This window comes from Trichechus manatus, unplaced genomic scaffold, assembly GCF_000243295.1.
Source record: "Trichechus manatus latirostris isolate Lorelei unplaced genomic scaffold, TriManLat1.0 scaffold00059, whole genome shotgun sequence".
Lineage (NCBI taxonomy): Eukaryota > Metazoa > Chordata > Mammalia > Sirenia > Trichechidae > Trichechus > Trichechus manatus.
In genome coordinates, this window is record NW_004443995.1 from 7,164,415 (window position 1) to 7,181,570 (window position 17,156).

Below are 17,156 nucleotides of genomic sequence, written 5' to 3' on the forward strand. Positions count from 1 at the left end.
CTCCGTGAGGCTGCTTTCTCATACCCCGTTTGCTGGTCTCCGATGGGAGTCCAAGATGGCGGATGCGCACTGCTTTGGCTGGTAGGGGATCTCTGCATGAATCTTTCCTCACTCTCCGTTCCCTGTCAGTTTTCTCACTTCATTTGGTGCTTGGCTGAGTTCTTTATCTCTTCATTTGATGTTTTAGGGTTTCATGATTGTTGTATTCTCTGTTCAGCTTAGTTTTTCGGATCTGTGCTGTGGAGGGATGGCGTGGTGGTTCTGCCTAGAGCGCCATTTTGCCGGAACCCTCGCAGCATGCCTTTTAATCAATGGAATATAAACATGTTGTTTCTGTTAGTTGCCAATGAGTCAGGTCTGACTCATGGCTACCTTATGTTTTTAGTTGCTAAAGCATAATCCCTCAGGCATTTAAACTGTCAATTTACTGTAAGAAATTACAAATAGTTACATACAATCTCACGTAGTTGGAAATTCAACAACAGCATGTTTTAGCCAATTTTCTATCAGTTACTATAAAGTCTCTTGTCCATCTTTGTTATATTTACATTAACTAACATCACGAATTAGTTTTTAATTACAAACTATCTTGACATTCATAGAAAAAATTCAGTTAGACAAATTTGGACATTGGGAATATACCTAAGTCTTGGAATGAAACCAAGCAGTGAACCATATGATGAAAAAGAAAACTTGCTTGTAAGTCTTAAAGAGCATGAGTTCTTCAAGCTTAGAGAAAAGGCTACACACAAACACATAGAGAGAGACAGAGATTTAAATACGGTACACAGAAAAGGGAGGACAAAGTGGAAAGAAAAGAAAGCAAGGACAGACACTTTAGGTCTGACATCAGCAAAACTTTAGGAAAATAAATTATTCAGTGTTCAATCATTTCAGGAAGTAGCGTATGATCAAGAACCGATGGCACTGAAGGAAGAAATTCAAGCTGCACTGAAGGCACTGGCAAAAAACAAGGCTCCAGGAACTGACAGAATACCAACTGAGGTGTTTCAAAAAATTTTTGCAGCACTGGAGGCGCTCACTAGCCTATGTCAAGAAACTTGGAAGACAGCTACCTGGCCAACCAACTGGAAGCAATCCATATTTGTGCCCATTCCAAAGAAAGGTGATCCAACAGAATGCAGAAATGATCAAACAGTATCATTAATATCATACACAAGTAAAATTTTGCTGAAGATCATTCAAAAGTGGTTGCAGCAGCACATCAACACGGAACTGCAAGAAGTTGAAGCCAAATTCAGAAGGGGATGTGAAACAAGGGATATCATTGCTGATCTCAGATGATCTTGGCTGAAAGCAGAGAATACCGGAAAGGTGTTTACCTGTGTTTTAATGACTGTGCAAAGGCATTCGACTGTGTGGATCATAAAAATTAGGGATAGCACTGTGAAGAATGGGAATTCCAGAACACTTAATTGTGCTCATGAGAAACCTGTACTTAGACCAAGAGGCAATCATTCAAACAGAACAAGGTGTAAAGGAAAGGTGTAAGTCAGGGTTGTATCCTTTCACCATACTTATTTAATCTGTATGCTGAGCAAATAATCCAAGAAGCTGGGCTATAGGAAGAAGAATATGGTATCAGGATTGGAGGAAGACTCATTAACAGCCTGCATTATGCAGATGACACACCCTTGCTTGTAGAAAGTGAAGAGGAGTTGAAGCACTTACTGATGAAGCTCAAAGACCACAGCCTTCGGTAGGGATTACACCTCAACATAAAGAAAACAAAAATCCTCACAATTAGACCAATAAGCAACATTATGATAAATGGAGAAAAGACTGAGGTTGTCAAGGATTTCATTTTACTTGGATCCACGATCAATGACCATGGAAGCAGCCGTCAAAAACTAAATGATGCATTGCATTGGGCAAATCTGCTGCAAAAGACCTCTTTAAAGCGTTAAAAAGCAAAGATATCACTTTGAGGATTAAGGTATGCCTGACCCAAGCCATGTTATTTTCAATCGCCTCATGTGCATACGAAAGCTGGACAATGAATAATGAAGAGAGTAGAAGAACTGATGCCTTTGAATTACGGTGTTGGCGAAGAATACGAAATATACCATGGATTGCCAGAAGAATGAACAAATCTATTGGAAGAAGTACAAACAGACTGCCCCTTAGAGGCAAGGATAGAGAGACTCTGTCTCACATACTCTGGACGTTATCAGGAGGAACCAGTCCCTCGAGAAGGACATCATGCTTGGCAAAGTAGAGGGTCAGTGAAAAAAAGGAAGACTCTCAATGAGATGGACTGACACGGTGGCTGCAGCAATGGGTCAAACATAGCAACAATTGTAAGGATGGCACAGAATCGGGCAGTTTCGTTCTGCTGTACATAGGGTCGCTATGAGTTGGAACTGACTCAATGGCACCTAACAACAACAACAAATATTTTCCTAACTTCCAAAACTAAGGGGGAAAAAAAAAACTTCCAAAGGAATGTAACCAAGGACAATAAATTCAGGTATGGTGTATCTACAAGATGGTTAGATGTCCTTCATCAAGTACAGCATTTGCGGGATTGTACTACTGGGTAGATTATAATATGCTTATCTCCGTCTAAAGCACATCATAGCTGAGCTCCCAGACCTAGCTAGTTAATAAAAACACAGATTAAAGGAAAAGTAAGGCCAATTTTACGCCTGAACATAAAGAAAATGAAAATCCTTACATTTGGGCCAATTAACATCATGATAAATGGTGAAGAAACTGAAGTTGCCAAGGATTTCATTCTTCTTCGATTGACAGTCAATGCCCATGGAAGCAGTTGAGAAATCAAATGATGTATTACATTGGACAAATCTGCTGCAAAAAGGCCACTTTGAAGTGCTAAAAAATAAAGATGTCACTTTGATAACTAAGATGCACCTGACCCAAGTCGTGATATTTTCAATCAAGTTTATGCAAAAGCTGGAAAACGAGAAAGGAAGACCGAAGAAGAAACTGATGCATTTGAACTGTGGTGCTGGTGAAGAATACTGAATACACCATGGACTGCCAGAAGAACAAACAAATCTGTCTCGTAGGAAATATAGCCAGAATGGTCTTAGAAGCAAGGATGACAAGACTTTATCTCATTTACTTTGAACATGTCATCAGGAAGGACCAATTACTACTGGAGAAAGATATTATGCTTGGTAAAGCAGAGGGTTAGCAAAAAAGAGGGAGGAGACCATCCATGAAGCAGACTGACACAGTGGCTGCAACAGTGGGCTCAAACATAGCAACGATTGTGAGAGCGGCACAGGAATGGGCAACGTTTCATTCTATTATACATAAGTTTGCTATAGTCAGAGCTGACTTGATGGCACCGAACAACAACAACAAGGATATTGTATTATTCTGTTGCAGCAGACAACTTAATTGGGTCTTCTAACCAAACTGTACAGTGCCCAGAACTTAAAAAGTGCTCTGACCTGGCCTGGATGCTGTTACTCATGTGCTGTGTCTCAGGATCATCACTGTCACAGTCACAAAATGAGTATGATGACCCTTCCTGCAGGGCAGGGATAGGGACACAAAATGAGATATTTCACCTCTAAGATCAATGCTCTTTCAACACACCTGAAGGCAAGTGGCTGAACCAAGTCATCTCCTAAGGTCACATCCAGCTGCAAGGTCTAGGATTCCGTATTTTCCACTAAGAAAGGGGTACAAAAGCTACTTTCTACGTCTGAATATCTATGAAGAAAGAGGTGTATCCACAAACCCATGATTCACCATTGAAACCTGGGAGGAGATTAAGACCAAAGAAATCAGTTAAAAGTAAAAACAAAAAACCTATTCACTAACCAAAGAGCTTTATAGTTCTTTCTCACTGAGAAAGAAATTGTATCTAATCTCCTGCTAGGATGGAACCTAGAGTTCAGATGCATTTCCATAATCCACAAGAGTTCACTTAGGGAATTTTAATTTTGTGCTTATTTTGATGATAAAACTTATATTTAATACAACTAAATGACATGCTCACAGTAAATTAAGGCCAGAGGACATCATGTTACTCTGCAGGAATGAAGGTTTGTTAGCAGTGCAAAACCTACATCATTACCTGCCATACCAAAATACGGCGTTCAGTACCCTGGTCATGCTGAAAACACCAACTTAGCTTCAGCAAAACAGTATTTGTACCTCTCCACTACTAGTTTACATTTTATTGGTTGTGCTGTTTTGTTTGTATTTATGTTGTTAATTTGTCTGGCTGTATCAGTGTGTAAGACCTGTATGCATAAGCACACCTACCTTCATATATATAAATATTTAAGTGAGAATGTAATCAAAATAACTGAGGCAACACTGGGCTACTGCAACTTGGCTGTTAAGATTTTTATATTGTTTTTCATTTTTAAATGGCCTGAACATTGCTAAAGTTGGAGAAACACTGTAATCTTAAGGAAACTGAAAGAAAGACACAGACACGGACTTTCAAACTGAAATATGCCCATTCAATAATGTTTGTAAATAAACAGAATCAGTGAAAGTCATGAGGGATTCAGAAACCAGATGTTTGTCCAGAAAAGAGATACTGTTTAGGGGAGAGGTAGGAAGGAAAAATAGTAGAGGAAAACATGACAGCTGTCTCATAATACCTAAAGGGCTGCCATGTGGAAGTGGATGAGCGCTATGAAACTCTGAATGGTGGCCCTAGAACTAGTGATGAAAAGTTACAAGGACACTGGTTTTGCTGAGGACTGCTACCATTTATCAAGCAGTCACTGCTCGCTAGGTCTCTGCTGTTTATATACATCATACAACTCGTGTGGGACCTTCCAGCTACTGGTCTTCACCACTAAACTAATAAGAGGCACGTCTATATGGGGCTATTTCTCAGTTCTTTTCCCCAAAACAGGAGGCTTGATGAACACAAGTATAACCAGTAGTAAGGTTCTATAGCCCCTTTTTCTTTCTTGACTCTTAAAACAGATGAGGTAGAATACTGCTGACTAAAGAGACCAAGATGATGGGCAAGGATACTGGAAAAGAAAGCAGAAGTCACTGCCTTTGAGAAATGACTACCTTGTTATTACTTAAAAATTAGCAAAGTAATCTGAAGTTTGTAAAAAATATAGTGAGAGATGAGAGAAACAAATGCAAATATTTAAAAGCTTCCTACTGTGACATTTTAATTGCAAGTGATTATAATTTGAAAAACTGATACAAATAAAAAGTAATATGGTAGATCATAATTCTTGACCATTTTAGTCACTTTCTTTGAGATGTGTTGGTAATGTCATAATGTAATCAAAAGACTTAATAAACTGATCTTGCCAAATCAGTATTTTCCCGTTCCTTTGGTTTACAAGTTACGAACTTCTAACAAATTACAACACGATTAGTATGCTGTTTTAGGTTGCATGTGCCATGACAAACAGGACAAAATACCCTGGATTAGGATAAAAATTAAAGCATTTCTTAAGGAATGAAAGCATATTCATCTAAATTCTGATCTTAAAACATTTCCAACTCATAAAAGTAGAAAGTTACCAGATTGTGGTAAAACTAAGTATGAAATAAATCAGCTAAAGACAATGCTTAAAATAAGAATAAATGTTAAAGAGGAACAAAACTTAGCACTAACTGTGGCAGAGAAAAATTATTAGGAGGTTCAGGATAATGCAGAGGTTTAAAAACATGCATAGGAAATAAAGGTACAGAATTTGATCAGGGTAGCTGTCCAATCAGAAAATCAAGCCAGGCATCTCACACTACTGAAATTAATTATTACAAAAATAAAACTACTACAACTTAACAACAAAAAGACAAAAAATTCAATTAAAAAATGGGCAGATGACTTGAACATACATTTCATCAAAGAGGTTTATTCAAATGTCCAACAAGCCGGGCAGGGCCAAGATGGTGGAGTAGTCAGATACTTCCGATGGTCCCTCTTACAACAAAGACCCAAAAAAACAAGTGAATCGATTATATATGACAATCTAGGAGCCCTGAACATCAAAGGCAAAGTTGAGGAATCGGACTGAGTGGCAGGGGGAGGAAGAGACGGTTCAGAAGCAGTGAGGAGTTGCCAGACCTGACCTGGTGGGAACTGGCACCCTGCAGGCCAGATCCGCTGGTGCGAGTGGTGAGACAAGCAGGGGCGCTAAGGATGCATTTTCCACATAGGGAGAGACTGAGTGGCACTCAATCAGCAAAAGATAAGTACACATGTCTAACCTAACACGCAGATTAAAAAATACCTCTTTAGGAAAAACCTCTCTCCCATTTACTGCCCCCTCCCCGCTCTGCACCGGGTCCCAAGCTGGCTTCAGAGATTGCCATGTCCCCTGGGCCAGAAGTAGGACCCGTCATGGTTTGAATTATGTCCCCCAAAAAATGTGTGTATCAATTTGGCTAGGCCAGGATTCCTAGTACTGTGTAATTTTCCTGTATGTTGTAAACCTGCCCCTATGGTGTTAATGAGGGAGGATGGGTGGCAGTTGTGTTAGTAAGGCAGGACCTGATCTACAAGACTGGATTGTGTCCTGAGGCAATCTCTTGAGATATAAAAGACAGAAGTGAGCAGTGAGACAGGGGGACCTCAAACCATCAAGAAAGCAGTGCCGGGAGCAGAGCGCATCCTTTGGACCAGGGTCCCTGCGCAGAGAAGCTCCTAGTCCGGGGGAACACTGAAGAGAAGAAGGCTGACAGAGAGAAAAAGCCTTCCCCTGGAGGTGATGCCCTGAATTTGGACTTTTAGCATACTTTACTGTACAGAAATAAACTTCTCTTTACTAAAATCATCCACTTGTGGTATTTCTGTTATAGCAGCACTAGATGACTAAGACAGGACCTGTCACACGCCCTGAACCATTCTCCCGGCCGTGGAGAGGGAATAAATTAACAAACACGAAAAAATAATCTGCTAGCTCTCCTAAGCTGGGAATTTACAGTAGGCACAGCTCCTTTGCTTAGGCACAGGCATAAGGGGTCCATGGACTTTGAATGCCTTCCTCCCCTGCACAGACCTGTATGGGGCCATTTCAATAGCATAGGGCATCATTACCACAGTACAACAGGGTATATACCTGAAGCCTAACTTCAACTGTATCAGCTATATGGTGGAGTGGCAGGTTCATGACATTTGACACTGCTCTGCCCATTAAGCAGGGGCCTCACCTATCCAAATCAGAGGCATGAAGACTGGTGGCTCCACCCATGCCACCTAACCACGTACAACAGGGGTCTGAGAATAAGTGGTGCCTCCCAGTCCTTATAGTCAACAGCACTGGGTGCCCATAGTCTGGCTGCAAAACCCACCCACCTATGAGCTCTAAGAAACAAAGACATGCTTTCCTCCCAGACACTCAGGGGCAGCTGCAAGCCCCCTGCCTTGCTCAGCAAGTGACCCCTTACTGCAGCCAGACACCTGTGGCTACCGAATCACCCCTGCCCATCTAGGACTGTAGGTGAGAGCCCGTACTACACACTTGGTGACCGACTACCTGGACACCTGAGCTGAATCCATATGAGAAAAGTAAACGGACTCCTGGGCACACATACCTAGTAACAGATCTAACCACCTGGTGACAGGACATTAGAGCTTCAAAGCCACCAATAATCAAACTCGCTCACATGAGCAGCCTATTTGGGCATATCAAAATAAAACAAGAAGCTAAGACACAGTAACCAAACATAAAAAAAATATAATAACTTAATTGATGGCTCAGAGACAATAGTCAATATCAAATCACATAAAGAGGCAGACCGTAATGGCTGCAGCAAGCTCCCAAAACAAAGAATCAACAAATCTTCCAGAGGTAGAGAACTTCCCGGAATTACCACAGGTAGAATACAAAAGATTAATATACAGAACTCTTCAAGAGATCAAGAAGGAGATCATTCAAAACGCAGAACAAGTCAAGGAACATACAGACAAAGCAACTGAGGAACTTAAGAAGATTACTGAAGAGCATAATGACAAGTTTAACAGGCTGCAAGAATCCATAAAGAGACAGCAAACAAATCCAGAAGATTAACAATAAAATTTCAGAATTAGACAACTCAACAGAAAGTCATAGGAGAACTGAGGCACTGGAAGTCAGAATTAGTGAGATTGAAGACAAATGTACAACAAGCACATGAAAAGATGCTCAACATCATTTCTCATTAGAGAGATGCAAATCAAAACCACAATGAAATACCACCTCACCCCTATTAGAATGGCAATGATCAAAAAAAACAGAAAACAATAGATATTGGTGAAGTTGTGGAAAACTGGAATCCTCATCCATTGCTGGTGGGAATGTAAAATAGTATAGCCTCTATGGAAAACAGTTGGGTGATTCCTCAAAAAGCTGAACACAGAACCAGCAACCCCAATCCTAGGTATATAACCAGAAGAAGTAAAGGCAGGAATGCAAACAGAAAGCTGTACATCAATGTTCGTTGCGGCACTTTTCATAATAGCCAAGAGATGGAAACAACTAAAATGTCTATCGACAGATTTAAACGGATAAACAAAATGCAGTATATACACACAATGGAATACTCCAAAACCCGTTGCCGTTTGGTCGATTCCAACTGATAGCGACCCTATAGGATAAAGCAGAACTGCCCCATAGGGTTTCCAAGGCAAATATTTACAGAAGCAGACTGCCATGCCTGTCTCCCGCAGAGTGGCTGGTGGGTTCGAACTGCTGACCTTTCAGTTAGCAGCCAAACACTTAACCACGGTGCCACCAGGGCTTCTATAATGGAATACTACTCAGCCATACAGAAAAATCAAGTCCTGATGCATACCACAACATGGATGAACCTTGAACACATCATGCTGAGCGAAATAAGTCAGTTGCAAAAGAACAAATACTGTATGATATCACTTATAAGAAATAAGCAAATATATAGAAACCAATGATTATTAGTGGTTACCAGCAGTGGAAAAGAGGAGGAAAGGGGTAGTTTTTTCTTAGGAAGTAAAGAGTTTATGTTAATGGTGGTGGAACAGTTTGGAAAAGGACAGTGGGAATGGTTGCACAACTTGAAAAATGCAATCAATGTTACTGAACTTAACATGTAGAAATGGTTAACATGTTTTGTTACTGTATATTTTCACCACAATAAAATTTTAAAAAATAAATCTACTGCATCTTTTCTCTTGAAGAAAAAAAGCTTATTTAAAAACTGAAATATGAAGGGCAAGGAGTATTTGCTGTAGTATAAACTTATTCCTTTCTGCAAATCTGGCCAACTGTCCACCCAGCTATCTTAACTAAGAAAAGATTTTTAAGAGCACCTACAGCCATATTCCCATTCATTTAATGTCTTATATGTGTCACAAGGGTAAAATTAATTCTATAAATAACATGTGCCAGGAGTATTTGTTGTCTGGGACAGCAGATGAACAGGTATACAGGTGTTGAAAGAGTACCACCTAAACCTGTGTAACTACATCCAAACATAAAACCTTGCCAACTTTTAAAGAGGGATGTGGAGCTAGATAAAGCCAACAAGAACATTTGTCTTTCCCACCCTCAGAACCATTTCCCAGGGTCACTGAATATCAAGTGAAGGGAGAACTTAGCAAGACAACTCTGCAGACTTTGAATGGATAGACCTCACTTTGCAGGTGTATACAATAACATGTTCTCCTTCAGGAAACATAGATAAAACATACTGATGAGTTTTTGCAATCTTCATTGTCCAAGTATGTCTTAGTTATCTAGTGCTGCTACAACAGAAATACAAGTGGATGGTTTTAATGAAGAGAAGTTTATTTCCTCATAGTCAAAGTAGGCTAAAAGTCCAAATTCAGGGTGTCAGCTCCAGGGAAAGTCTTTCTCTCTCTGTTGGCCTTCTCATCAATGTTCCCCCGGACTAGGAGCTTCTTTGCGCAGGGACCCTGGTCCAAAGGACGTGCTCTACTCCTGGCACTGCTTTCTCGATGGTTTGAGGTCCCCCTGTCTCACTGCTCACTTCTGTCTTTTATATCTCAACAGATTGCCTCAGGACACAATCCAGTCTTGTAGATCAGGTCCTACCTTACGAACACAACTGCCACCCATCCTCCCTCATTAACATCATAGAGGCAGGTTTACAACATACAGGAAACACACAGTACTAGGAATCCTGGCCTAGCCAAATTGATACACACATTTTTTGGGGGACATAATTCAAACCATGACAAAGTATAAACAATCTAATGTAACCTATGTAAATCCCTGCTGTAAACTGATGGACCCCCACGTCCTCACAGGCAGAACATAGCAGTTAAGAACATAGAAGTTCAAAACCCAGAGAGAAAGGGTTCAAGTTCCAGCCCCACCTCTTACCATGGGTGCAAGCAGCAATTTATTTATCTAAGCCTCAGCTTCCCCATGTGTAAAATGGGTTAAGATAAAGCAGCAAGTATTTTACAAAGCATTAGAAGAGTTAAATGAGATAAAATTGGTACCTCAATGACTGTGCACAAAACACCTAAGGATAAACAGCAATCATTGCTATCATTTAACAGACTAAGAAAAGTACTCCTAACCCACAGGGCAGTGGCTTATCAGTAGCAGTAGCAGAGATAAAAAGAGAAGTGACAGGGGCCTGGGTAGGTGGGGATGGGGAGAAAGAGACCTAGCCACTTGTGCAGATTTGAATCAACAACCCTAGCCCCACAGGCGATGAGGAGAGCAGTTTGAAAATCACTTCCTAGGGAAATCTACTTTCCTTTATTTCACATCACAGGATCATAAAATGTTTATATCCATAATTTAAAATCTCATAAAATATTGATCTTGTTTTATAACTATAAGAATATCTACTGTGTCATACTCTAATCTCATAAAGGCTCTCCCAAATACTTTCTTCCCTCAACTCTTTACAATTTTTTACTCTTCAAATGAAAATTTCTCCTCCCATTACCTCTTGGAAGAGCTTATTATGCGGCTGTATTACAGCACATCTGATTTTCCTTGTTTTAAGGAAATAAGATGAAGTGAACAATCAAATGTCTATAAATAGGTAATATGGAAGAGTCATTCTCTCCAGAATGATGAGTTAGCACAGAAATTCTTCAACTATTAAATTTTTGATTTATTTAAAATAGAACCTAATTTACTATACAAATGTAATATACGTATTTCACAAATATTTAAAACAACATCATTAAAGCTTATTTTAAACAAAACTCCCCATGTCAACTAACAGACTTAGAGGGAAAATATTTTCTGGGTCATTTATGCAATTAATTTACCACATGTCTAGTGCAAAGGATGGAGCCCTGGTGGCATAGCGGTTAACAGCTAGCTCGGCTGCTAACCAAAAGGTCGGCAGTTCAAATCCACCAGCCACTCCTTGGGAACCCTACAGGGCAGTTCTACTCTGTCCTATAGGGTCGCTATGAGTTGGAACCGACTCAGCAGCACCTAACAACAGCAGCAGCGCAAAAGACAGACCCAATATACAACTAATTGGACTACAAAACAAAGTGTTACAACAAAGGTAAAGAAAAGTGCTGTGAATAGGCAGAGGAGAATGTTATAAGCTCAGCCTCAGGCCTCAGCTCTAATTTCTTGTCCTCTGAGAAGCCTTCTCCAATCATCCCAGTCAATGTGGTCCTCCTGTCCTGCCTCATTACCACTTTATTTACAGCACTTCAGCTGAAACTCTCTTACATGTCCACTTGCACGTTGACACTCTCCCCTAGAATGTGAGCTCTGTGGGCAGAGACTGTGTCCCTGACTCCTGGAACAACACCTGGTAGACAGTATGCCCTCAATCAACAACTATTTGACCAACTTCACAGAGTTCTTGGAAGAGACTTCATAAACCAAAAAACCAAACCAGCTGCCACTGAGTCAATCCCAACTCATGGCAACTCCAGGTATGCAGAGCAGAACTGCGCTCCAAGGATTTTCAAGGTTCAAAACCAAAAAAACCAAATCCATTGTTGCTGAGTCAATTCTGACTCATAGCAACCCTATACGACAGAGGAGAACTGCCCCACAGGGTTTCCAAGGAGCAGCTGCTGGACTGAACTGCTGGCATTTTGGTTAACAGCCGTGCTCTGTAACCACTGCACCACCAGGGTTAGGTGATATCTGAAGTGGGCCTTGAAGAATCTAGGACTTTGCCGAGTAGAGAAGCCTTTTCAAACCTAAAATTCAGCATCAATCTGCCATGTCCAATGACTCTATGTGCCTTTAATGTGTACATCTTTTGACTTCTATGTACAAATGTCTTGTAACTGATGGGTTTAAGTTTCTTTCCTCACAATAACAAGCTCCAAGAGTTTCAGTTTCTATCATTACTATTAAAATCTATCTTTCAGGAGAAGGGGGAAAAAAAAACAAACCTAAGCATAATCTAGGTTCTTGTGGAAATTTATTTTGACCTAAACACTTTCTCAGTAACTATATTTTGGTTTCTTTCCACCTTGAAAGAGGCTGGCCTAACCAAACAAGGGCAGCAAACTAGGTTTAGTAGGAACCTCAGAAATTTCAAGTGCTTGATTTCTTTAGAACCTTGTTTTTCTTAAATGCCCAAGTTAATTTAATAGAGGAATTAAAAGTATCACCAAAATAACTAAAATTCTCTCACATGCCAAAAATGCAATCTCTATTTATTGTTGACTGAGAAGTAATAGGTAGAAAGACAATAAAACATTTTACTTTGGAATGAGAGATGTAGAAATCAGTTTTGGGGGGTCCTAGCAAACACTTCATCAGAGCCCCACACCCCACTCCCTGGTTGGCAGTGGAACATTTGCAGCCTTGTCGATTTTCGGGAAGTCAGGTTCTAGCAAGGCAAAGCCAACCGGGGCCATCATACACTCAGTAAATAATCACGGACTCATGGTGATGTCAAGTGTGTCAAGAGTAGAACTGTACGCCACAGGTTTCTAATGGCTGACTTTTCAGTAGATCTCCAGGCCTTTCTTGCAAGGTGCCTCTGGGTGGACTTGAACCTTCAACCTTTCAGTTAGCAGTGGAACACTTAACCGTCTGTACTACCAGGGACTCCTGAGGTAGGGGAAGGTATACACTTTTAGACTAGAAGAAATCTAACTTAGAAGGGTGATCCACTCACCTCTCATTCTACAGAAAAGAAAACTGAAGGCCAGAGAGCTGAAGTGGTTTTTCTCACATTCACAGTTAGCAGACCTCAAGGCTCCTTGGTCTTATCTCTTCAGGACATCAAAATTTTACAAATATGACCAAAATGCACACAGAGGAACAAGACTCATGGAACAGAACTAAGTCTAGCAGTTCTCACCCTTAGCCGCTAACAGTAGAGCTTAAGAATGAGTCATCTGGACATCCTTAGTTGGCTACTAGAGGCACTCTGAGCCTGACAGGCTCATGGCTTCAGAAAGCTCAACTTGATTTTCCCAGTATTGATTTATAAGTCACAATCCTCCTCCAAAAGGAGGGTCCTGTCTAGTTTTAAAGAATAAACAGAACTACAACATCAACTTAGAGAAATTAATTTAAGCAGGAGGAGGTAGACCAATGGGCTGAAGACACTTACTGGTTTAGTGTAGCGCTGGAGAACGGCCAGCTAACACTAGAACACTGTTTTTAGTCTCCAGAGACTCTTAAGGTCAAGGGCAGAAGAAAAAAAATCCGGGTCATGCAAATTTCTTTCGTCATCTGAGTTCAATGGGATTGGGGCTCTGGATGAGCGTTGTGCCCTGCTATCTTGAGTCATCACTTTCTATTCTTCACTAAAGACATTTTTAGGGAAAAAAACCAACAATATCTCCTCACTACCAATTTCACGGAATGAAAAAAGCAGAGGAGAGAACAGTTAAATATAATCATACAAAAAATTGCCCAAGAGGATTTTAATTAAACATGATGAACTAAGATCAAATAAAGAAGCCGATTTTGGCAACATGAACAATACTGTAGAACTATTTTTATTGACGCAAATACAAACTTTACAGGTAGCTAATTAGTTCTTCTGCATGACAAATCTGAACATTCAAGCACACAATTTTAACTAAAAACTGAAAGTATTTAAATTCTGGAATGACTGATATTAAACATTGATGGTTATTTCTTTTCTTGAAAAATGCCATTTCTATAGAGTATTCCACTCATTTTGTGGGGAATTCAAGACTTACACAAAGATCCATTGTCAGACAGAATGCCTCTGACAAATAAGTGACAGGCCAAAATTTTCTTCTTTTGCAGTAATGTATTACACTGAATACTGTTTGAAACAAATGGGCAAGTGACTGGGCCATGGAAATATTTTTGTTGTGAAAATATCTATGTTGTAACTATATCATTAATATTATATTGTGATGTAATTTGCACTGTACATATAGTTATTTTTTCCCCAAATACCTACCCACCAAAAATCAGTGAATGATGACTGGAAGAAACATATCAATTGTTAATTTGTAGTTGAAAGTATAGTTTGACAATCAAACCCAGTGGATCAGCATCCCCCAGGCAGTGGTGGACACCATGTACACTATGTGCTCTCAATTAATGGTCATAATGCTCATCTTGGTCATCTTTCCTACGATGATAGTCCTATTTGGAGTACATCCATTTTATGTAGCAAATACATTGTTAATATTAGGTTTAAAAAGGATATTAAAATTGTTGTCTCATCTGAGACCACACCAGGAACAGCATCTCAAGCATGTGAGTAGTGCTTAAGCAACAGACATTGCCTTCGTCCTTTCTTAGGGCTGCTAATCTGACCTCGGGTCAGTCAGAAAATGGATTACTCCATTTTGAAATAGCTACACAAATGTTGTTTTTAAGTATTTAACAGGATTAAGAGAGGTGATAATGCCCTTTTTGAACACTGTATCTTCATTTTACTTATCCTCCTCCAGCTGTCTCCAGCTCCCAAGGAAGCCCTTAAAAGCAAGACACACAACCAACCAAGAGAAATGTGAAGTCACATACACATACAGACAGAAGAGACAATTTTGGCTGGGTCCTCACCTAGCTGGGGCAGGGAAAACTTCTTGATAAAAGTCACTAGAGAAACTCAACCAGTTTCCAGAGTCCTCAATCACCATGGCTACGTTAACTTATTAGAGTGAACCGTAGAAGAAAGAGCATATGCTGTAGAGTCAGGAGTTGAGGTCTGAATCCTGGCCACTCCAGGCGTGTATAATGAGGCATGTTGTTTAAATTTCCTCATCTATAAAATGGGAATAATGCCTTAAGAATTGCTGTGAGGATTAAAATGAGATAGTATAAGAAAAGCACTTTGCTCAATTTTTAGTTTCCTTCCCCGCCAAGCTAATACTGCTCTGACTGCCTGGACTATGCCATTTTGGACTATCTCCCATTAAGAAAGACACCATGAGAACTGGCTGTATGTAAATGTGCAGTCAGCACATAATTATGGGTTCGGTCTGATCTTTCTGGGCGCTGTTTAGTATGGAAACAGGTTCTTAACTACTAATAATGCTTTTTCTCTCTAAAAATAAGATAGCTGTTGTAATAAACCAAGGATGACCCAACGTGCAGCCAGTCCCATTGAGTGAAGCAAGGCTGACACTCCAAGATTACTAATTTATAATGGGCCCCAACTACTGCAATACAATGGCCTGTAACTAACATCCTAACTAGCCACTCTCAGGGGAGGAGGGGAAGAGAGATTGACCTTGATTCGCCTCATTACCAACCAAATGTGGAAAACCCTTTAGCACAGGGGTTCTCAACCTTGGCTGCACATTAGAAACACCTGGGGAGCTTTTAAAACTCCAGATGTCCAAAACATCACAATACCTGTGGGTGGGGGGACCCCAGGCACCCGTATTTTTTAAAATCCCCAGTGATCCAAGATGCAGCCAAGGTTGAGAACCCTTCAGGATCACCCCTCCTGACCTCGTGTAACTTCTGCAGCAAACCAAGTCGGGAAAGACAACCTAGAGCGTTTCCCAACCACAGCTTTAGAGCGGAGCAGATACAACACGGTACAACAGCAGCCACAGGTGCCTGCTTCTGGGTTCACGCTGCAGTTAGAATTTACCAAATAGGGGCTTACCTAGGCCGCACGGGAGAGCCACTTTTTCAAATAGTTTACATTTCAACAAAATTAAGTTCACTAATCTGATGAGATGCCATAAACGCCTACATTTGCCTGTTAAGATTTTTTTTTTTCTTTCCTTTTTTTCCAAAAAGCAAATCTTGTGGGAAGGAAAGTCAGAGCATATGTGGGTGCTCCCTACACACATAGAGCCTAGAGAGAAGCAGACAGAACCATGCAATTCCCATGGCCGCCTAGAAACCACCCCACATCCCCCCTCCCCGCGACCCCAAGCGCAGGGCAGGCGAGTGAGCGCCGGGCCTGCGGCCAGTGCACCTGCCAGCGCACTGGGCCGCACCTGCCGCGCCGCGCCTTCCCCTCCTACCTTCCAGAAGCTCGTCCAGGCTGGTGACCTTCCGGCTGCCGTCGATAGTGTAGATTGTGCGGACGCCCTGGGGCAGGTTTACGTTGTCCGACAGGGAGCGGGTGAGCTCCATGAGGAGCGCATCGAAGGACCGGAAGCGGTCGCTGGAGATGGCAAACACCAGGCCCTTGAAGTAGCGGTCCCCATTCCGGTAGAAGCGTGCCTTCTTGGCCTTCTTCTCCGAGCTGAGGGCCTGCAGGGTCCGCGTGCGGTAGAAGCTGCAGTGGGCACTGTGTGCCGGGCTGGGGATGAGCCCATTCCCCTTGGGTCCCGAGCTGCTGCTGCCCCCGGAGGAGCTGGGCGCCCCTCTCCGAGACCCTGGCCTCGGCCTTTTGTCCCGTTCCTCAAAGTGCTCCAGCTCAATACTCCTGGTGCTGGCCATCGCGACTGTACCGGGGCTCGCCACTAAACACGTTCCTGTCAAAGCCCCCAGGCAGCCTAGTGTCACAGCGAGAACTGGTTCGGGGACGTCTGACTGTGAGGGGCCCTAGAGCGCCGGGACACCTCGCCCTGGCATCCCGCCCTCTCCTAGCAGGTGGGGTCGCGGAGGCACCAGCCGGCCCGCGCCTAAAAGTGGTCGCAGCGTTGAGCCGCCCAGCTCATTGTCCAGAGCGGCTCACTCCGTCCCTCCCGCCTGCCCGGGAGCCCCACGCCCCCCAAGGCGCCTCCTCCGCCCAGCCACGCCTCACAAGTCGCGCTCGGGAGCCGGCCAGGAGCGGCGAAGTTGGGCTGCTGAAGGCTCGGCCGCGGTCCCCGCTCGCCCCCGGCCCCGTGGGCG

General features: G+C 42.0%; 1 protein-coding gene across 3 annotated transcripts in view; it reads right to left on the bottom strand.

The window, feature by feature from the left end:
- The window catches only part of DCLK2 (doublecortin like kinase 2), a 217,033-nt gene extending 199,912 nt beyond the window's left edge, over positions 1 to 17,121 (bottom strand). For all 3 annotated transcript variants that reach the window (XM_004378832.1, XM_004378831.1, XM_004378833.1), the window contains exon 1: positions 16,340 to 17,121. In XM_004378832.1, coding sequence (XP_004378889.1) covers positions 16,340 to 16,760 — 421 coding nt within the window. In that variant the 5' untranslated portion in view covers positions 16,761 to 17,121. The remainder of the gene's footprint in view (positions 1 to 16,339) is intronic.
- Positions 17,122 to 17,156: the final 35 nt, after the last annotated feature.